The following is a 16,293-nucleotide window of genomic DNA, read 5'->3' on the forward strand; positions in this document are numbered from 1 at the left end:
GCAGAAAAGGCCCAAAAACCAAAGTGCTCGAAAAAATCCAGAAAAATCACAGAAATTCTATTTCGCCAGAAGACTCACGGAGCCAGAAGGGCCAGGCCAGAGGAGGCCCGGGGCCTCCTCCCCATCAGCCGGCGCGGCCGAGGAGGCCGCCCCACCCTATGGTGTGGGCCCCTCGGGACTCCACCGACGCTCCCCTTTCGCCTATATAATCCCTCGCGACGCGAAAACCCGAGATCAATCAATCATACTCCAGAAAGACTCCAGGGGCGCCGCCGCCATCGCTAAACTCCGTTTCGGGGGACAGAAGTCTCTGTTTCGGCACGCCGCCGGGACGGGGAATTGCCCCCGGAGTCATCTCCATCGACACCACTGCCATCTTCATCACCGTTGCTGTCTCCCATGATGAGGAGGGAGTAGTTCTCCCCCGAGGCTGAGGGCTCTACCGGTAGCTATGTGGTTCATCTCTCTCTCCCATGGTGTGATCTTTATGTGATCATGAGCTTTGTATCACTATTAATCTATGTGCTACTCTAGTGATGTTATTAAAGTAGTCTATTCCTCCTCCATGATGTAAATGTGACAGTGTGTGCATCATGTAGTACTTGGCGTAGGCTATGATTGTAATCTCTTGTAGATTATGAAGTTAACTATTACTATGATAGTATTGATGTGATCTATTCCCCCTTTCATAGCTATTGGTGACAGTGTGTATGCTATGTTAGTACTCGGTCTAAATTGCAACGGTCTATTATGCAGTCTAGATGTTACTTTAATATGAACTCCGTGAAGTTGTGGAGCTTGTTTACTCCAGCTTGAGGTGTGCTTTTATAGCCCTACACAATGAATGATGTTTGTTATCCAACAAGAGAGTGTTTGAAAGTAGCACAAGTGAAGAGAAGTTATTTATTTATGTGATCATTGTTGAGAGTGTCTACTAGTGAAAGTATGATCCCTAGGCCTTGTTTCTAAGCATTGAAACACCGTTTCCAACAAGTTCTGTTACATGTTTGCTTGCTGCCATATTTATTTCAGATTGCAATTACTACTCACTATCTCTTCGCCGAACTAGTGCACCTATACATCTGACAAGTGTATTAGGTGTGTTGGGGACACAAGAGACTTCTTGTATCTTAATTGCAGGGTTGCTTGAGAGGGATATCTTTGACCTCTACCTCCACGAGTTCGATAAACCTTGGGTGATTCACTTAAGGGAAACTTGCCGATGTTCTACAAACCTCTGCTCTTGGAGGCCCAACACCGTCTACGGGAATAGAAGCGTGCGTAGACATCAGTAAGTGAGTGAGAAGAGGAGTGGTACACGCGCGCACCTCCTCCTCGCTTGTCTCGACTCGACACGTCACGACGCGCGCCGCGCTCGTGGTGAGTGGATTGAGCCTCGAGCCGAGACTTTCCTTTCTTTTTGCAGTTCATGAAAACGAATAGAGTCCCAGACGGACGTGTCGCAGTTAGTCGGTTCGGGTCGCTCCCGGACCATGGGCTATCTGTAACCGTCTCAAAACGTGCGCACGACGCGGGCGTGCCCCATGTTACCTAGGGTTTCCTGAGCCTATATAATCTCTTGCCCGGCTACCGCATAAACACATCTAATACACGAGTTAGGGTTTCCACCTCTCTATGCTTGCGCCGCCATCGTAGCCTACTCCATCCCGCCCGCCGGTGTGCACCGGTGAACGGGAGAGCAGGTCTCCAGGACCGCTCACCTATGTGGTTCTGTACAGGAGAGGGCGAATTAGATTTTTGGGAAGCGCTCTACGTGACTACTCAAGTTCTTCATCACGGGTCGCCTTTCGTCCAAGTCGGGCGGTGCTTCCTACCATCATCTTCAACACCGTCTACTTCGACCCGTCGTCAACAACGTTGTCATCAACAATGTTACTGCTGCGACATCATCTGCTACACCTCCACCGCCACCTCCACCAGATCGGTACGTGCGACATATCTCGATCTGTTTAAGGATGGATGTTGTACCGTTTGCCCTACTACTATTCATGTTGATTAATGCATCTTGTATGTTCGAGTTTCACATGTTAGTAGTTACTGTCGTCATTCTTAATATTCTAGAATAAATCGTGAAAATTATGCCTAATTATCCAACAAAGATGAGCGCTCGGCTAGATGCGATCTAGCCGTTGATGTAGATGACGGTTCCCGCCCGGATGACAAAATCCAGATGTCGCGCTTCCCACAGACGGCGCCAATTGACGAGGCGGTTCCTCGGCAATGCCCAATATGAGGGGCTTAGGGTTGACGGAAGGCGACAATGGAGATTCCGGGAACGAGATGGCACACAACGTACCCAGGTTCACATCCCCGTGGTGCAGGATCGCTACGTCCTGCTAGTAATCCACTATAAGGATATATGTGTATAGGGGGCCGCCGTAGGCGGAGTTGTATCTAGTCTAGTTGTAATCTGCGGGTTGCGATGTCTAGGTGTATCGCGTGTATGATCTTTGGTGTTTTTCTTATGATCTAAGGGGTACTCCTGTCTGGTTTTATATATGCAACCAGGTTAGGGTTTACAAGATTCCTAGTAGAATACGTATTGGAATCCTCTTTCTTGTAGTCCAAGTTGATATTACATGCGGGTCCAGCTTGTCGAGTCCTTGTGCTGGTCCATCTTCATAATCTGCACCGGATATAGAAATGTCAGGAACCCAAAGGGTAACACCCATATCATATGTACTTCTCAGTCACTTCTGGTTGCAGGTGGTGGACGCACTCGGATCTTGACGTGGCACAACTAGCGCAATGATTTCTGGAGCTTCACTAGGTGCGCTGGATAAAACCACTGCAGGAATGAGCATGCACTACCCTCATCCTTGGGGACGCATGTGAGAAACCTGTGGCCGGTGTCATCTGCGACGATCTTGTCGTACAACATGTATAGCCATGTCCTGCAGCTGCCAAACATGTATAGCCATGTCCTGCAGCTGCCAGTGGAGTCAGAGACAATAGCCAAGTTATCGGGAAAGTGTCTTTGACACATGGGCATCAGTGCTCCCCTCCCTTTCAGATTTTTGAAAACTTTAAAATTTCACTTCTCTAAGTTTCAAAAAATTATGACGCTAAACATATAGATAGATAGATACGGGTGGGATGTATACAAAAAAGTCCCGTTAAAAAATACTATGTATTTTGAACAATATAAAAAAAGACAAATTTCTAACAATAAATGGTAATGAAATAGTATTATAATAGTGTATCCTTTTGTCAGAAATTTGTTTTCTTTATATTTCCTAAAATTTAAAGTGCTTTTTACTGGGAATTTTTTGCATACACTTCTCATGAACATATCTATCCACATATTTAACGCCATAATTTTTTAAAACATTAAAGTGTGAGATTTTGATATTTTCAAGAAGCTGAAAGTGGAGGGAGCACTGGTGCCCATGTGCACCAAATCCCTGTCCCAAGTTATCGTGTTCCTCTAACCAGGTGAAGTCTAAGATATGCCTCGGTACTCCTTTAATGTTAACCTTGAAATAAAAACACCAAACCAACATGTATGAGAGCGAGACCCAGAAATTAATCCCTAATTTTTAAATAAACCGCAATGTGAAAATCCCAATGCTTCGATTAGATCCAAAATACCTAGACCGTGTATGTACCAACATCGTAGGCTAGAGGGAATGATCGTTTTCCAAGTCGGAGATCTCATCCGATTCTTACGCAACACCCCCACCTCCCGCTGAAGCTTTCGAAGAGAGAGAGAGAGAGGGAGGGAGGGAGGGAGCGAGAGAGAGAGAGAGAGAGAGAGAGAGAGAGAGAGAGAGAGAGAGAGAGAGGGAGAGGGAGAGGGAGAGGGAGAGGGAGAGGGAGAGGGAGAGGGAGAGGGAGAGAGAGAGAGAGAGAGGGGTTGGAGGATACCTGGTCGCGCCGGAGACATCTTTATGAGATTTTGAGGCTTAGTCGTCCTCCAAAATTCCGGAGTGGTAGACATGGGAAAGAGAATAAGATCATGGGTAGAGGGGATTTTAATACTTGGAGGGTACTGGATCGGCTTCGAGTGAGCCTCACTCATCATTGATCGATGAGCTTTAGTCAATGTCGCTTTATTGACACAGTGGAATTATTGTTGCCCCAGTTCGTGTATCAAGGCATATAGGAAAGTCGGTAGTGTGCGCCAGTTAGCGTGGTGCAGTTTTGGGCTATAATATAATGTGCCACCGCATAAATTTCTCCGCCGCCCTTGTTAGTCGTCACGAGAGCACTATATGTCGAAAATAAAAACTTTTGTAGGCAATGTTTGCTTGTCTTGTCCAAAATAAACTGTCGGGTATAGCCAAACGTTTTGGTAGTGACACTCGCCGCCGCATCCGGTCTACACGCAATGGAGTTGGATTTGCCGACAAGCCACCAGGTTGATGAGATGGCTCATGTTGCTTCCAACAATCAAGCAGGTTCCCATCCATGCAAATGAGAGAAGAAGCATCTTAACACCTTCAGTGTGAGTGTCGTTGTCATCGTTGTGAAGATCAATGGCGGTGGAGAGGAGCGGCTGGGGCGGCGGCCCTAGGGTTCCACATGCGGCGCAAGGGGTCATCCATTACAATCACGACATGTAATAGAGAAAGAAGATATATCAAACCAACACGGGGCATAAGAATTTTAATGTGGAAGACCCTTCCAACAAGGAGGGGAAAAAATATCATGGCGGCAACCTGTAAAATTTCACTATCATGACGCCGAGGATTTCACAGATTCAATTCATCTTGTGTCGCGGCTTACAAAAAGGTATATATAATGGTGGTAACCTAACTTGGCCCAAATCATCTTCTAATATTTTTTCCATAAACTTGATTTGGCTCTCTATTATTGTTCCATTATTTGGTAAGTACGCTATGCATGATGCACACTTAATGTTTTTTAAGCTTGTACATTTAAATCTTAGTGCTTTCATTACTCATCAAAACAAAGGTTATCATAAACAAGTAAGAAAAATAAATTATATTATATTGGGTTTGGATTTTAGCACATAAAGCGAAAGAGTTGGTAGCTTATTGGGTTTTCTTTCTTTATCGTAGACAACTGTCGTAATATGAAAACACTTTGATGCTCCGCTCCATTGGAGTTCAATAAAACAGCAAGAGCGTCACATGATGAAGAGCTATCCCTCATGCTCATCCGCTGACTTTTATAGATGGGCAGTGCTGAGCGTCCCCCGGGGGATCAAATCCCCGATCCCCCGGGTCCGCACCCGTCCGATCTTTTTGGAGGAACGGTTAGGATCAACCGTTGACTGGTCAGCCACGTGCACCGCCTCTTCTTCACGGAAGAGGAAAAACTCCACCACGACTTAGCAAATCATATCCCATCTGCTGCTCGCCGCGGAGCGCAACGAAGCTCTGGTCGAGCCACTGCCGCCGTTTGCTAGCAGTTTCCGCCGCCATGGCAGCAGCCGGACGGGCACTAGCTTGGCCCATTTCAGGCTCGCAGCACCGCACGTCACTGAGAGCTCGCCGGCTTGCTGCACCGCCTGGCAGCAGCACCTCGCGCTCGGAGCAGCAACGCCGCCCCCCGCCGGCGGCGCTGCCATCCGCCCGTCCTACTCCTTGCAGCACCGCCGACAGCATGTCGCCTCCCGCCTGGCAGGACCGCCGCCCGCTTGCAGCAACGTCCCCGACAGGTGGTAGCATCGCAGCTCGCTGGTTTGCAGCAACGCCGCCCTCCCCTTGTGTTGCCGTAGCTCCGTCTACTTGGCCTTGAGCAGCACAACCTCCCCTTGTGTTGCCGGCGGCCAAACCTCGCAACAACGCCGGCAGCGGCACCGGTGGCTAGCTTTCGCAGCAGCGCCACCCGCTCCCTGTACCATGGAGTCAACCCTCGCAGCATCCACGCCCGTCGCTTGTAGCAGTGCCGCCGGGCGATTGTAGCAGCGCCGCCGGGCAATTGTAGCGGCGCCACCTGCGGCATGTAGCAGCGCCGCCGAGCGATTGTAGCGCCGCCGGGCCGCCGAGCGATTGTAGCTCCTCCGGGCCGCCGAGCGATTGTAGCACCACGGACGGGAGATTGTAGCAGCGCCGGCGGCTTCTTGTAGCAACGCCGTGCCGCTATTGTAGCGGCGCCACCTGCAGCATGTAGCAGCGCCGAAGGCTTCTTGTAGCAACGCCGTGGCGCGATTAGGCGGCGCCACCGGCAGCATGTAGCGACCGCCGCCGACATCCGGTAGCAGCGCCGCCGGCGCCTTGTAGCAGGGGCGCTCACCGATGGCGACATCCCCGCAAGGCTATACCGAGCATCGCCGGATCTCCTCTCGCAGCCTAGCCCCCGCAGCCGCCGCGGACCCCGCCGCAGCCTCACCGTCTCTAGGACCCGGGCTCGCAGCCGGCGGTGGTCTCTCCCCCATCCGCAACGACCGGTGTCCTCCGCAACTTCGACGGAGATATAGGAGGGAGGAGAATTGTGCAGCAGAGTATGACGACACGGCGACGTGCGCCGGTGGAGGGAGGGGCACGCGGTGGCGCGGTGGCCGCATGGAGGCGGTGCGGCGGCGGGCCTAGTCTCGAGCTTGCGGTGCTTGTGCCGAAGCGGATCGGAGCCATGGTCGGGCGAAGCTCTAGCCATGGCCGGGAGTAGATAGAATGTGGGGAAAAGCTGAGGAAAGGATAACGCTCGGGTGGGCCCCACCCGTTCGCAGGACACGCGTCCGCGGATGGACCCGGACGATCGCAAGACGTGATCCCCCGGGGGAACAGCAGCGTTTCCCTTTAGGCCTTGTTTGGTCCGCGAGTTTTGACTGACTTTTCAGTGTATATTCCAAGCGTAATTAAATTTGTAGCCTGAATTCGCTATCAGAGCCGTTTGGCTGAAGAGTATCGAACCGAGTAAAACCGAGTTTGGGACGCAAAACTCGTCGGATCACAGCGGGATTGAGACGCGAGGTGCTCCACGCGTTTTTTACACTTGAGTACTTGACGGCGTGGCACAGCTCCATACTACAGGCCCCTCCCGCGATTAAACTCGTCCGTACGTTGGTGGCGGGACCAGGCCGCGGCCCGGTGTCGGGCGCTGTGTTCACACGGGAAGACCGCGTAGAGTTGTGTGCCACGCCGTGTTGCCGTGTAAGATGTGAGTCAAATCAGCCGAGACGAAATGTGTATGTAGGTTTGCGCTGTGATGCGATCAAGAGAAGAGTATATTTTCACCAAATACTCTCCGTGAAACACCCACTAACACACACAAATACACTAGCACCAAACGAGGCCTTATAGATAGCTTGCTTTACCAGCTAGTACATGTCTTCATCGCACAAAGCAGGGGAAGAGGCCGGATCACAGATTCACTAAGCCGACGCTCAAGCAGCGACCGATGGAGATCGTCACCGTGGACCTCCGTGGACTGGACTATGGAGGCGCAGGGTGGGCGGAAGCCCGTGACGCGGCGACCGCGTCCATGGTGGCGCACGGGTTCGTCGTCGTCGCGCACGACGCGCTCGGTCCCGAGCTCCGGCAGGCGCTGTTCGGCCGCGCGATGCCGGAGATCTTCGCGCTCCCGGCGGAGGCCAAGCAGCGCAACGCCTCCGCCTTGGGCCCCTTCAGAGGGTACATCTCCAACATCCCCGGCATGAACTGGGAGAGCCTGCGCCTCGCCGACGCCACCGACGCCGGCCGCGTCCGCGAGTTCGCCGACCTCTTGTGGCCGCAGGGAAACCGCGCCTTCTGGTAATTAAGCCCACCAGTTCCCTTTTTCGTGAATGAATTAACCAGCTCAAGGTTGCCATCACTCACTGGTCACTGCTCTGCACTTCCATGAGCAGCGACACAATTGTGTCGGCAGCCAAGAACATGTTCGAACTGCTGCAGACGGTGGAGAAGATGATCCTCGAGGGCCTCGGCGTCAAGGAGGACCACATCGACGCGCACCTGGACACCCTCTCCCACGCCTTCCGGCTGTCACGCTACGGTGTCCCGCCGGACACGGCCACCAGCATGTCCATGCAGCCGCACAAAGACGACAGCATGATCACCACCATCGTCCAGCACGAGGTGGAAGGCCTCGAGGTGCAGGCCAAGGACGGGACCTGGCTCGCCGTGCCGCCGCAGCCGGGCACGCTCACCTTCGTGGCCGGCGAGCTGTTTGCGGTATGAGCTCACGCATTCTCTCTCGCATTTGCTCATCGTCTGTCGATCTGCGCATGTCCGATTCTGATCCTGACGACGCCCCCGCCGGACATCGCGCAGGTCGTCACCAACGGAAGGGTGCCGCCGTGCGTCCACCGCGTCAGGACGCCCAGCAACCGCGAGCGCCTCTCCATGCTGTTCGGCTGCCGAGGGAAGGACGGCGTCCTTCTCAGCGCCATGGACGACCTCGTCGACGGTGACCACCCCCTGGTGTACCGTCCCTGCACCAACGACGACTACAGCAAGTTCAGGCACTCCGATGAAGGGCGCAAGTTCAGTGACCCATTGAAGGCTTTCTGCGGTGTGGAGAAAGATGAGATACCAATGTAGTGATCGGAGAGTTCACATGATAAAGTTCACTTCGTGTCACCATCCTGCAATTAGGCCGCCACTCCTGCCGAAATTTACTCGAATTGGTCGTGGACGTGTTTCGCATTTCATGAGAATTTAATACACCTTTTCGTTAATAATAATTCTTTCTTGGTGACGAAGGTGAATTATCGAGGTAACTCATGCCCATCAAACCTGCAACACAAAAAAGCGATGATCATATTATCAAAAAGAAGGGCCATGAGCATAAATTGGTACAACACCGATTCATTTGCACTAGTTGGCAGTCATGTACATGTATACAATACCATGCCTCAACACTTCAGTGACACACAATAACAGGCTTGCCGTGGGTAGAACAACGATCACTGCTCTACACATAATAACAGAAAATGAGAGGAAAAAAATTCTAGGGATCTGAACAATCCTGGGGTGAGGTTCAGTTTGTGGATAGGGCTGTCATCACATACTCCCAGATCAAAAAGGTGAATGACTTGCTACTCCGGAACTTTGGACTTGCCATTGAGATGCCAGTAAGAGATGATTTTGTAGAAACCACAACAGTTTCTAGTTGGTACGCTGTTTCAGTTATTTCACTTGAGGAAAGTGCATCCCAGGAACAAAAACGCATAAGCAACCAGCGAAGTCAGGAGCTCCGGACACCAAGTAGGCGGGACAATAAATGTCGGGATCACTGGAACGAGCAGAGAACCTACTATCCAGCCACTCACAAAGACTCCAAGCCTGAAGGAACAAAACGAGTAAATACCCTGAAATAACTAGTGAGGTACTTTATTATGGAAATGCTCACTAACCCTGTCGCAGATGCCCTGACTAGGTTTTTCATCTTGTCATTGAGGAAGTATATGCATGAAACTAGTGACAGTGCAAGCTGCAACAGAAAACCATCTTGTTAGAACCAGTAAGGAAAATATCATTGGTAAAGCAGGCTTAATCTTATATGTAGATTTTCTGTCTAATGGTTCCAATTATCAAACCGGAAGGAAAAATCTTCAAGTCATTATGAGCCCCTAATTTTCTACAAAAAAGAAACAAGAACGTTGAGGGAGACTCTATAAAAGTATAAAACAGCCATAGATACACAATCTATTAATGCGAGAATTTTGTGCCACCCTATTCCGGACAGTCTTAGGCTCTTATCTCTAACGGGTTCAATGCTTAGACAAGAATTGTTAAATCCGTTGGAAGAATCATCGCTAGCATACCTGGAAGGTAGGTCCAGTCCCAGCAGAAGTTCCAATGCTCCACCCAGCAAGAAAGCCAAAAAAAGCCAATCTCCTGGACACAACATCCATCGCTGGCACCTCAAAATATCCAAGCAGTGTCTTAACCCATGATGGGGACTCTTCCACTTGCTTTTTAAGTTTGCTTTTCAGGTTGATTTTGGATTTCTTACGGTGTGAGTAGCTTTTCATCATTATTTTATCATAGGCACCTTCAATTGCCTCTTCGCTTTCTTCATACCCAGCGTACTGTTGAAGAAGAAAGTTTCTTGCACTATTGATTTCTTCTTCAGTTGCATCACGATCAACACCAAGAAGCTTGTAGGGATCCCATGTTTTCTGTCTTGGGAATACCGGAGCATGCTCTACAATTCACATGAAGCCAGCTCAAATAGACATACAAAAGATGGACCAAATTACATCACCCACCTGAAAATGGAATCTCATACGTTTCTAATATAAACACGTAGTTAGTAAAATAAGAGCGGTGAGCAAGAAAAGCATACAGAAAACTTGAGCATTCGGCACCCAGTGAAATGGTAAAAGGCATGCATTCCAGGTTCATTCATCACAAGTTACGCAAAACTTTACTGACTCAATCTCTACCAGTTCAATTGCAAGTTCTGCAAACCTCTATTAGAGCTAAGTAAATGGTGACATTTATGTTTCAACTACTCTTTCGACAAGAGAAAACAACATTTAGCAAGAAGCAAACTGAGTGTTTGTTAGAAGCAAGTCATATTTGAAGTCTCACAACATGAAAAATGGGTTTTGTAGCTAGAATCCACCTGCCTGGGTTTATCTCAGCATCTCAATGAAGCTAGGAAATAGCTTCAGGAAACCAGTTTCGAGATACTTCCCCCGTTCCAAAATAACTGTCGTAGATTTGTCTAGATTCGCATGTGTCAAGACGTGTTAGATACACGCGAATCTACACAAATCTGCAACACTTCTTTTGAAACAGAGGGAGTACATAGCAAGGACATCTAGGTCATATGATCACTTTTATCCCACAAAATGGCAAAAGGACATCTAGTCATATGATATGGCTGGTTTATGGCCAGTACAGCCGAGAAATAAATTTTGATTTCACAGGATATCTAGCTCATATGATCACTTTTATCCCACAAAATGGACAAAAAGTAATAGTTGATTCTCCCACGCTTTCCTTACAAATAAACAAACGCATCCGGTTCGTGTGATTCGATTCTAGCTGTGCAGGTCAAGAATAAATACTGAAAACAATAAACAGCAGCTTGGCAACCTCCAAGTCCATAACAGTTTTGGAAATCCAGACAGCAAACATGGCCTCTCTTGCATTGCCCTTGGTACTGCAGCTAATTTTGCTACTGGTTGTTTTAGGACTGAATGTACTGCATATAGGAGCCATACAGTATTAATAAATTTCCCATATAGAACCATTTATCATGAAGGCTAGGATTCTTAGCCTAAAAGTGAGTAATAAACATCTAAAAAAGAAAATTACTCTTAGCCTAAAGGGAGTAAAGCTGCAAAGCTAGCATCTCCAGCTTCCACAATCAGCAAGGTATCGCCAGACTTAATAGGGCCAGGGTACACAGAAACAATCCACATGATCAACTGGAGCAAAGGTCTTCTTCGTTCTTACCACTGCCGTAGCCACCACCGGCGCCTACGGAGAGGCTCGCAGAGCACCAGGCACGCCGCAGCCGCGGGAGGGACACGCCTCCCCGTACCACCGCACCATCACCCGCCCCGCCGCTGCAGATTCACAAAATCCACATGGTCAGTGGAGGTCGTCAAATACAGGACGATAAGGTGGAGGAACGGAATTGAAGCAAGCGGAATCGAACGTACGCGTGGTAGGGCCTCGCGAGCCGCCGGAACGGGCGGGCGAGAGAGGATGCCTGGCTGAAGGCGACGGCCGCCTGCATCTCCGGCGCCCGCGTCGAGGTGCCGGTGGAAGGCGGAGAGGATGGTGGCGGTGTGCCGGTATCGGAGAGGGAGAGTCAAAGAGGAAACGGAGAGGAGACTGGATAGAGGAAGGCGGAGGCGGCGAGGCGAGGTAGGTGAGCGCGACGCATTTGTTGGGCCTTGTGGGCTTGGCCGTCTCAGCTCAAGGCTTGTGGGCTGTGGCTAGTAGGCTTTTTTCAACTGGGCTGGTTATGGTCAGCAATTTTTTCGATCAACCCATTCGCCTGTCCCTAATAAACTTGCAAGAACTGCACGCTATTAGCACGCAGGTGATGGACATCGAAGAAGGCACATTAGGGAAATATGGAGCTATAGGTTCTGAAATCAAAACTGGATCATCTCCCCTTAACACTTGTTCTTGTGTGTTCGAGGATAGGGCTTCTAATTATGAAGCACACAACTTAGCCAAGCATGTTTTAAGTGAAGGTGTTGGTCATCATATTTGGTTGGCCACCCCTTATTCTGATTATGTAGCTGTAAACATTGTTCAGAGTTAATAAAGCGTGGCAGGTTACCTAAAAAAAAGCGCTACTGATTTAAAAAAATAAAAATGTTAACACATTTTTTAACAGCTTAAAACCATTCATGTTCTTTAAAAAGAACTACGGAATCGGTTCGCTTCATTATTTCAAGCAATGTGTTTCTCCTTTATTTTAAAAGAAAATGCTGATATCCCATCTGTAAGCTCGGGTCATGTCGGATCTCTAAGAGAAACTAACCTCTTGGTCTTGTAAAATAGTATGGACAGATTATCTATGGTTTTGAAACTTCATCAGGGGTACCTGATTTAAAATGTTAAGGGGTTAGCTGCCAAAGTATAAAGTATAAGGGGCTAACATATCTATACTTTTCGAGAATATATTGCTTAAGTTTTTACAAAAAAAGAGAAATAGATTAGCTTGTTGCATTTTATTTCTCCCAAATTTACTTTAATTTTGAGAAGACAAACCTCTTTGAGGTTACTCAAGTTATTCTTGGAAAAGTATGTCGCTTTACTACCAAATATTTTGCTCGATTTTTAATCGTATCATCCACAACAAGCGAGCGGTTCTTTTTGGTATCATCCACAAACATTTTGCAGTATTTTCCGCTTGCAACCAAACTTTGTATGCATCCTAGCTATGTGTGGGCTAAACACAAAAACTGTAGTGGCTCCGTGTATTTTCTTAATGCAAACTTTTAAGTTTAACCAAAATGCCATTTATCTAAAGAAAGAAAGGTATTGGTGTTTTCGAGGTTTGTAAACTGAATGCAGGAACACGTGGACTTCTACGATACTCTCTCTGATCCATAATAAGTATCGAAGATTTGCACTAAATCTTCAACACTTATTATGTATCCAAAGGAGTAGCATAAACCGTAGGATTTCATATCCGATCACATGATCACATGAACTCAAGCGCGGAGTGGTTGGTTGAGGTATCGTGCCATCTCCGTCGGCTCGAAAGCGCCTGTACGGTCTCGTCTCCATCCTTAACACGCTTTCATAATGCCACCAAAAGTACAATAAAAATCTTTAAGGCATGGCTACGCAACCAAACCGCCTTTTTGAAACGAGGCAAAAGTTTTATCTTTTCATTTATTAAGTAAAAAGAGAGTTTTCCGATTAATTAACGAAAAAACAAGCTAAAACAGATACAGCCAGGACAAGCTCCACACGAAGATGCGAACAATAAGGGCCAAACCCAAACTCCACTTGAAAGATAAGTAAACCTCACACACAAGTCGAAGAGAAAGACAATGTAACTGTTGTCGAAGAAGGAGGCACGAAAACTCTGATGTCGAAGCAGGAGCCAATCCTCTAAGAGTTGCGCCAACATGATGCCGTCGACCAGCATCAAGAGCAACCTTATCGTCCACACGACACGAGGTCGACTTACTCAACGATATCAAAGCCTCCACCACCCAACACCTCGACGAGTAGCTCTGAGACCGGTGCTGCTACCCATCATCCAACTAGCCGATGATGCCGCCACCTCGACATGCAAACAAAAGCAACCCAAAGATGCATCTGTCCGAGCCGACGGACCTCCCCACCCAAAGTATGGATCGTACTGCAACTTTGTATCCTTAAAAACAACTAGGTCAATTAATAAAACCACATCCGATGCAACTAATTAATCAACCTCGGTCGTTAGGCAAAGCTCGCACATGGCGCGGATCGGCTATGTTCTCTTTCCTACCTAAGGGTTGGAGGAAATGCTTCCGGAGAAGCAATATCTGATTTGGCCATAACGCCATGGCCCATGTTTTCATCGTCATTTCGATGAGGAGACACTCCACGACAGATATAAAATCTCAGCTTAGCCCATGCATGCACACTAATGTGATAATGTCTACCTAATGCATGCGTGCATGATCGACGAGAGGGAGCATTTCCGTTGTTCTGAATTCTGATCATTGTTTACTTGCTGTACGGCTCCGTATGATGCGTCACGCTGTGGCGCGGCGCTGTTGTTGTTGTGTGTAGGGAAATATGGCAGTCAAATATAATCCTCTCGAATCTTCTAATTAAGAACCGTGTAATGCTGCTCCATTTGCCTCATTCGCTGGATACAACGATAGTCCTTGGCTGCAAGTCTGCGGAATTAGTGGATTAGGTGACTGTAGAGCTTATAATTAGTAAGCTTTTTTTCAGAGGGAAGGGCGAGATGATGGATGAGCCACACGAGAAGACAGCTGACTTTTTTTTGTAGCTTAAGTCAATGAAACACATGAATTTCCCAGCCGCACCAACTTGCTAGTGTACGTTTTGTATCAACAACTTACACTATTCAAGATCAAAAAACCCGAACGTCACCTCCTCCGCGAAACACGTGAAGAAAAAAGCGGTGATCTAGTGTTCAACCCTAGCCGTTGTTGCCATTTTCCCCGTCTCCATAAGGGAATCGATGGGTCAGTGCTTCCTCTTCTTACCGCTCCGGTGATGGGAGGAGGTGGAGACCTTGGACCTACGCTCGGTGTTGTAGTAAGGTTCCTAAAATTACAAACTGGTCAACCGGCAGCAACACTATTGTTGGGGGGATGGCCCCCGGTAGGCCAAAGACATGGCAAACTTGCCCTGTTTCAGTTATAAAGATACCGGTTTAAAGATTAATCCGGATTACCAAGTTAGGCTGGCTAGCGCCAAGTGGAAACATAACGGTATCTCAGGAGGGGTATACCGGAATGTGGTTAACTAGAGAAGAGGCCGGAGTACCGGCAGGAGCTCAACTGTAGCATGAGGACAAAGATGAGCGAAGCACATCAGCTTTAATCGAAGCTCTGAAGCCAAAGTAGAAGATGACGTAAAAGCTACCGGAAGAGGTCATCGCTTCCTGATTAAAGACAAGACCGGTGTCATTGAGGTCAAAGAAGCTTTATAAAGTAGCTTAGCTCATCAAAGATGCCCTTAGGGTTTCTTCCCTTGTAAGCCACCCTCTCCCCTATATAAGGAGAGGGGGCACACCCCTGCGTGGGACGAATCACTAGCTAGGAGTAAAGAGAAGTAGAGCAGGATAGAGGTGTTCACCTTGTAGTCCGTACTTTCTTCAACCTCTGGCCAGGGGCCAAGTTCATCAATCTATACCGGAATTCTGCCCCAAATCTTTTCCCTTGTTACCAAAACCCTCACCCGAATCCTCTAGCGCACATTCGGTCCCAACTTAAGCCATCCTATGGCATCTGTCTGTTCACCACGACGACAGTTGGCGCCCACCGTGGGGCCAGCAGCTGCGCTTGCTGGAGTTCATATTCGGGCGGGCATCCTCACCGTCTCCGGCGAGCGCGTGGTTTCCGGCCTCGTCTATCGCCTCGGCTCGCTGGACTTCATCAACGACAACGCGGGGTGCTTCGCCAACGGTGGTCGCTACCCGCAGAACGGTTGCATCCTCGAGTTCGGCAGCCACCGCATCTACCTCGGCACCGTCAAGGAGCGCCAGTACCTCTCGCCGGTGCTGGTGGCGTCGGATCCGCCAAGATCTTCACCAACTCGTGGGCTGCGCTCCGGCCACGCCGCCGGCAGCGTGGAGGTGTTGATGGCTGGCGCAGCAACTGCCGGCAAAGAGGCCAAGGTGGAAGGCGCTGGACAGGCCAAGTCCGCGCGCACGGCTAAGCCGCCAACCGAGCGTGACGAAGTTGTTGCAGGAACATCTGCAGCCCCACCTGAGACGCCACTCCAAGCGGCCATGAGCGTGTTGGCAACGCCCATCGCGCAGAACATCGTCCCCGCCGCGGTTCAAGCCGAACTAGAGGCGCAGCGGCAGAAGTTGCTCTCCGGCGGAGCGGACATCCTCAAGGCTCAGCGAGAGCTCAACCTAACCCTATGTTAGTACAATGCTGCACATGGCTTTGCTTCCGTTAGCGCTCAGCCTGCTAGAGTAGCGGAAAACCGGCTTAGAGGTTGCAACCTAGATCAGGATCTGCGCCGGGAGGTTCTTGCCGGAAAGAGCACGTCGGTATTTTGAGCATTGTAGAAAAACCTAAGTACAGCAGTTCAGATAAAACGATAAAAGTTGCTAGGGCTGCAGTAGAGATGTGTGAGTCGCTTTCTGGCGAGGCTTTAGCAAAACAACAGGATCGAGTACGAGAGTTGCTTGATCAGATTGAGGCACAAAACGCTAAGTTGGCTAAAATTAACAAAGCAG

General features: G+C 49.1%; 2 protein-coding genes across 2 annotated transcripts; one reads left to right on the forward strand and one right to left on the reverse strand.

Annotated features, from left to right (window-relative positions):
• The first annotated feature begins 7,329 nt into the window (after positions 1-7,329).
• LOC124682590 (probable 2-oxoglutarate-dependent dioxygenase AOP1.2) lies at positions 7,330-8,592 on the forward strand. The gene is made up of 3 exons (XM_047217246.1): positions 7,330-7,682; positions 7,778-8,102; positions 8,202-8,592. Exons 1-3 carry the CDS (start codon positions 7,330-7,332, stop codon positions 8,469-8,471), a joined length of 948 nt encoding a protein of 315 aa, XP_047073202.1. The 3' UTR covers positions 8,472-8,592.
• Positions 8,593-8,722: 130 nt separating this feature from the next.
• Positions 8,723-11,651, reverse strand: LOC124682591 (protein CHAPERONE-LIKE PROTEIN OF POR1, chloroplastic-like). The gene is made up of 5 exons (XM_047217248.1): positions 11,552-11,651; positions 11,343-11,455; positions 9,698-10,080; positions 9,287-9,363; positions 8,723-9,215 (listed from the first exon to the last, which is right to left on the reverse strand). The coding sequence occupies exons 1-5, from the start codon at positions 11,626-11,628 to the stop codon at positions 9,065-9,067; spliced, it is 801 nt and encodes a 266-aa protein (XP_047073204.1). The 5' UTR covers positions 11,629-11,651; the 3' UTR covers positions 8,723-9,064.
• Between the last annotated feature and the right edge of the window lie 4,642 nt (positions 11,652-16,293).

Source organism: Lolium rigidum, chromosome 1, assembly GCF_022539505.1.
Source record: "Lolium rigidum isolate FL_2022 chromosome 1, APGP_CSIRO_Lrig_0.1, whole genome shotgun sequence".
In the NCBI taxonomy this organism is placed as follows: Eukaryota; Viridiplantae; Streptophyta; class Magnoliopsida; order Poales; family Poaceae; genus Lolium; species Lolium rigidum.